At 37.3% G+C, this 5,849-nt stretch overlaps 1 protein-coding gene across 3 annotated transcripts; it reads left to right on the plus strand.

Annotated features, from left to right (window-relative positions):
* The first annotated feature begins 510 nt into the window (after positions 1-510).
* Positions 511-5,075, plus strand: LOC146616354 (uncharacterized). Of its 3 annotated transcripts, XM_085373716.1 has the most exons (10): positions 511-641; positions 794-882; positions 1,239-1,357; positions 1,460-1,876; positions 1,960-2,185; positions 2,365-2,514; positions 3,210-3,427; positions 3,516-3,669; positions 3,751-3,860; positions 4,764-5,075. In XM_085373716.1, exons 1-10 carry the CDS (start codon positions 511-513, stop codon positions 5,073-5,075), a joined length of 1,926 nt encoding a protein of 641 aa, XP_085229842.1. The 3 variants fall into 3 exon arrangements, with proteins under 3 accessions (XP_085229842.1, XP_085229841.1, XP_085229840.1); XM_085373715.1 differs by lacking the exon at positions 511-641 and having other exon boundaries at positions 816-882; XM_085373714.1 differs by lacking the exons at positions 511-641; positions 794-882; positions 1,239-1,357 and having other exon boundaries at positions 1,775-1,876; positions 3,213-3,427.
* Positions 5,076-5,849: the final 774 nt, after the last annotated feature.

Consider the following 5,849-nt stretch of genomic DNA (forward strand, 5'->3'; position numbering starts at 1 on the left):
TTTTCCGATCCTAAAGAGTGGGATGTTGGGGGGATCCTCCATCCTCTTGGTGGGCTTCCATTCGTCAAATACAGAGGGTGCGTCCGTTTAATGTGGCGAAAGAATGAGTTAAAAACTCTTAAATCTTGTTCACAGCCATCTATTCCACAGTAAACCCAAAAATCCTGCCTTCGACCATGAGCTGCATTTATGTGGCTAAGGAGCACCTTCAGAGTTAAAGAAACAAAGATAAAACAGATCATACATCTCCAGAGCGCCATGGTGAACTGTTTTCGCGCTGTAGCCATACAGCATACTTTACCGCTCTCCACTGAAGGCCACAGATGAGAGTGTGGGACCATGGGAAAGGTAGGCAATTTTTAAAATATATGTATCCTTAATTATCCAATTTTTCAGGTTTAAATTACATCAGTTATATTTATTTTTAGGCAATAAGTGTTTAAGACTGAATTTATATTTTTCTTTTCTTTTTTTTTACTTAAAAAAAATTAAATATAAATAATTTTCTGCATGCGCATTCTCAGTTCCTGTCGTGACGTTACTTTCACGCGGGACAAACTCTTTTCCCCTGCTTTGTTAACCATCAGGACCGTTAGGAAGATCAAAATTATTTATCTAAACAAAGTGAACAGTAATTTAAGGTTGGTAACATTAAGTTGATTTGAAAAATACTATGGTACAACGGTGTTATTAAGATAAAGTCGTGTTTTGTGAGGGCTGCTGCTAGTTAGCAATCTAGCTAATGTGTTAACTTTAGCTAAATGATCTTATTTAAGCTGTAGGATATTTCCAGGCACTGTGAGTGGAGGCTTTGGAACGAACTAGAGAACTGCTGTCACGGCATGGACAAGTTTGACGATGCCATACTGTCTGTGTTGCAGGGTAAGTCTTATTTTTCAGTTATTTTGGTACGTTAGCTAAGCAGCCTTAGCATCTGTTAGCATCATTTCTGAAACTTGGAGCTAGGATTGCACTCTACTCTGACCTTTATCCACATTATAGCCTTGAGCTGTCTTTGCCTAAATAGACTTGGAACATCATTCTTGAAGACACCCAAAAATAGTTTTATTGCATTCCCAAATATTTGATAAACTGTTTTAAGTTTGACATTTTATCCTGTTAATATTACTTATTGCTAAAATACATTTATTGACAAAAAATGACCTCGACATGTAATAAGCCACGCCCAGGAAAAGAGAAATAAATATCACTTTTGAAGTTGTTTTTCTCTTTTACAGCTGCGAATATTGATGAGGAAACTTTGAGAAGCTTTACCCGGGATGACCTAAAGGATCTTTTTCCGGGCCATGAAAATTTCTTCCGTAGAAAGAAGATTTGGGATTTTATCAGCCAAAAGGTAAATACACATTATACCACTAAGAAGATGATTACTGTCCATATTGTCTAGCATTAATTTGCCTAATTGTGTATTTTTGTTTATATCCCACAACTGTTATAGTTTAAGAGTACTGACCAAGATGCCAACACTTTCCATCGAAGCGAGAGTAACCCCTTCGGCTTTGATGTGTCACAATGTCAGCCTCAAACTTCCACTCCCATTTCCTACACTGCTGACAAAAAAATGAAAATGCCAGACCCACCAGAGTATGTGGTGTATACAGATTCAGAGTTGGACATGGTGCGCAGTCAGTACTTTGCATTGCTCCACAGTGGAAAGGAAAAGGACTGCAGGATGTCGAAGGAGCTCTGTTGCAGACTTGTAAGGAACACAGTCACCAGCATGGTTGCAATCCTCCGTGTTAGTCCCATGGGGAAAGAAGTAAGACACCCCTCCAAACTCGAAATGAGAGCAATGTCACAGAAGATTGTCGACTATTACCCCATGTTACGTGATGCTGACACACACATGCCATACGTAAGTCATTCTTTACCCACTACAATATCTAAAATTGAGTGAGATAATAAAATGATGTACAAATATATATTATTTTACCACAGCTGACCATCTACACCAAACTGTACAAACGACTCCAAAATATGAAGTCTCCAAGGAAGAGGCAGGGCTCCATGCCACAACGAGGCAGGCCCAGGAAGACTCTTTTCAGCTCAGATGACACAGACAATGGGACTGAAGGTGACCTAAGTGGTGAAGCAAGTGGTTCAAGTGACTATACCACACTTCTTGAGAGCAATGATGACCTCAGCGAGGATAACTCAAATGCAGGTGTGTACTTTGGTCTGCTGTACTAATGACTTTTGGACATCTAAAACTTCAAAGAGACCACCTGCCCTCAGTTTTCTGTTCAGAGTGCATCACAAGATTTATACAGTGTTGAGTATTTTCCTTAACTTTCTAGCTATTCCCTGTTATTACATTCTGTTCATCTTCTGTTTTTTCCTCAGAGAAAGAATCCCAATTGCCGCTACCCTCCACTGTACCAACTACGTCAAACAATACTACGCTGGCTTTACCACTATTATCCAAGTCAGCCTCATGCTCTGCACCCAGGTCTGATATAGGTCCTTCAACTGCACCTCCAGATGATGTTGTTGGTAAGTCTACCATCACCCTTATCTACCTCTCAGTCTGACTGTGGTTCCTCTTACAGCTCTTTCCAAAATATGGTTGCAGCAATGAACCCCGTTCTAAGTGTTTATTCCAAAAATCATAGTGGTTTGGCATTAACTCGAGTTGGTGTGTAAAATCAACATATGATAGATCCCTCATTCCAGTTTGCCAGTTAGCCATAGTAAGTATTTTACCACTTTGTGTTGTAATGGGTGTTACTCAGTGCTGATTATTTACACATGTAAATCCTCATGCTGGTCACATCTATCATGCCTTATCACAGTGTTTCTGTCATAGATCAAATTACCTAAAAGATTTTTATCCATCAGCTCATAATCACTGTTCACACTGATGTGAACGATATACACAGTAAACAACCTTTACCTTATTTTCACCACAGTTTTATTCACGGGCATCTTAAACTGTCGTTTTAATATTTGATTCTGTTCAAACTAACAATTAACATAAATCCATGATCATTATAAGAAAAGGACACAAAGGGAAATGATTAGGACATATAGGGTCAGTTCATTACTCAAACATATTTAACCTAAACATTAATTCTCATAAATATTATACTTAAAAACAACCATGCAACCTTACTAGAAATGACTGATTAGAAAAATCTGAATTTAGTCTAGTTACACCATGTCTTACAATTGCTCTTTGCTTTCCCTAGCAGACCATGACAGCCTGAAGATGCAGGCAAGACATTACAAAACCTTGAGCAACATGTACAGGAAACCCAATGCAAAACCCAACCAAAGTGACGTCGCTCAAATTTTGGACCTGGAGTTTGAGGCCAGACGAGCTTTTATTGACGCAGATGTTACAAGGGAAGAAGACAGGCCTAGAAAAATATTTGAAGCATACCCGTGCTTCAAAGACATACGAAATGTAAGTTCAACTACCTTCAGTTAAATTCCTTGCTTTCTCTGGATAGGTTTAGTTAGTTCTTGACTAACTGAGCACAACTTTGTCATAGGCGATGGATGAACTGCGTCGCATCATTGGTGGCTCCAACTGCAAATACATAGATCAAATGAAGGGTCGATGGGCAGAGTTTTGTTCGAAGGTGCAGTTCTATGGCATTTGGAAGAAGGTCCTGAAACCTCCTCTCCCCTTGGATGTACGTGGAGGTAAGTGGCCTTTTCATACATTAAATCCACACATCAGATATGTTCGGATTGCTTTGTTGAGATATTTTTCTCCGTTCACAGTGGATTTTACTGTCACTCTCTTCAATGCACTTCCATCTCTTTTTCCTTCAAAAACTACACCACCAAAGCGGCTGGGAAGTGCCAGTGAGGCTCTCCTTCATATCCTCAAGGTGCGAACAGCTGCAATACCAGCCACTGTAACTTGTACTCCATTTACTTGTATTGTTATTATTAATATTATTATTTTGCTTTTCCTGCTTAATAAGAGTGGGTTGAAGTTCAATTCAGCAGGGATTAAATTACTCCTTATTCAGGATTTCTTAATTGTTATTCAAAACCTACTCCAGAGAGGCAGCACAGAGCAAAAGCACATTGCAGTTAGGATACAAGTAGAAGCAGTAAAATGATATATTTAAAAAGGCCTTCAAAAACTAGAATATGTAACAAAGTTAAAAGAAATAGTTTTAAAAAACAAATGAGAAAAAAAGCACAAATAGACATGATAAAAATGCTGCAAACTAGAGAAAATTCATGCTCAGAATTAATACACAGCAAAATCTCCAGTGTTAAATTAACACCTTTGACAGTGTTATATGTTTAAAAGTAACCTAGTCAGTTTTGAAGATTAACAAAGACTAACACTGAGCAGTGCTGATTTTCTAACACTGGAAAATAAATCAAAATGTTAGAAATATTCCAGTGTTAGAAAATCAGCACTGCTCAGTGTTAGCCATTGTTAATCTTCAAAACTGACTAGGTTACTTTTAAACATATAACACTGTCAAAGTGTTAATTTAACACTCAACAGTGTTGTATTTAACACTCAGAGGAGTGGACCCATATAGACACTCTCCAGTGTTAATTTAACACTGGAGATTTTGCTGTGTACATTTCCAAAATTTCATATTTATGTAAGTCAGATATTTTACATTTATTTCTTCTATTCCAACAGTAAATCAGTTGGAGCATTCTAAACTCTTGATATTGCTTTTTGTGTCTTAAGCTGTTTGGATGCACAGCAACCCTTTCATTGAAAATCTTGAAGAATTTGTCCTTTTTTTGTGCTTTTCTAGCCGGGTGAAGATGCAATGCTATACCTGGAGAAGCGGCCTCTCTCCTCCCCAGTGCTGCTTTTTGATGGAACAACCAGCATTGTTGCTGTAGGAAACATACCAGTGACCACTCTCTCCTTGGAGGATTTCTGGGAAGGAATGTTGGTGTTGATGGCATATTACTACACCTTGCACTTAACATACCCAAAATGTGTTGCAACGGTCCTCTCTGTCATACAAACTGAGGTAATAACTGATGCCATCCATGATCAAGATGCCACTAGTGCATATAAGAAAGCAATAGCTGAGTGGAAGTCGTTCTTTGAAAAATAGGTGAATACCAAGCAGGATTTTATCAGGTCATTTGCAGTTTGTTTAGTTTTGTAGTACGTTTGTACAACTTTGTTCCTAATTTGCCTAGCAATGTCCTGAGAAACGGCTGTACTTATAATGCTTTACAAATGAAAGTTGTTGTTTTTTTTTCTTAGTGACACTTTACCTGAGGCATGTAAAGTTTTAAGTCAGTAATGCCATTATTTACAACATTGTGAGACTATGTGACTGTCACAAAAGTTTAAGGCCAAAAATGTAATTTCTTTTCTCTGTTTAGGCCTTTTAAAGGGTTGATTTAGACTTTTAGGGATTGTGCAGCAGCCCTATATTGTTTAAAAAAAGAATTTTGTTCTCATGAGAGAAATAAATGTTGACATATATCACTCCTGTCCTGGTTGTGATTTCAGTAGAAGCCAAGGAGTATTCTAGGAAAAAGGTCTGTTTTAAGGTTTTTTTGCCTGGATTTAATATTGATTCAGCTCTATTTTAAGATAAGCCAACCTGAATCAAGAAACAAATTAATCATACTTCACTAATATTGAGTAGTTTTTCATAGTATTAGAACTATTTTTCTCGTTGCAGTGCATTCATTTGCTGCAAGTAAGAATTCAAAACATAAAAAAAGACTGTAATTTAGCATATTTAACTTACTTTTGGGACTTGATATAAAGTAATTTTATCTTAAATTGAGCTTTTTAAAGCTTATTTTAACCCTCTTCAATTCTCAAATGTGTTCTTTTATTTCTGGATTAAAAAATCTTATTTCAAGATTTC

The sequence above is a fragment of the Diplotaxodon limnothrissa genome, linkage group LG16 (assembly GCF_057381915.1).
Source record: "Diplotaxodon limnothrissa isolate DT_005_m linkage group LG16, D_limnothrissa_male_GT1.1, whole genome shotgun sequence".
NCBI classification, from domain to species: domain Eukaryota; kingdom Metazoa; phylum Chordata; class Actinopteri; order Cichliformes; family Cichlidae; genus Diplotaxodon; species Diplotaxodon limnothrissa.

Bases quoted from the DNA above. Each gene is read 5' to 3' on its own strand.
- LOC146616354 (XM_085373716.1), top strand. From the start codon at position 511: ATGCGCATTCTCAGTTCCTGTCGTGACGTTACTTTCACGCGGGACAAA. The intron at 2,515-3,209 runs GTAAGTCTACCA...TGCTTTCCCTAG, and splicing joins ACCTCCAGATGATGTTGTTG to CAGACCATGACAGCCTGAAG. The intron at 3,861-4,763 runs GTGCGAACAGCT...GTGCTTTTCTAG, and splicing joins CTCTCCTTCATATCCTCAAG to CCGGGTGAAGATGCAATGCT.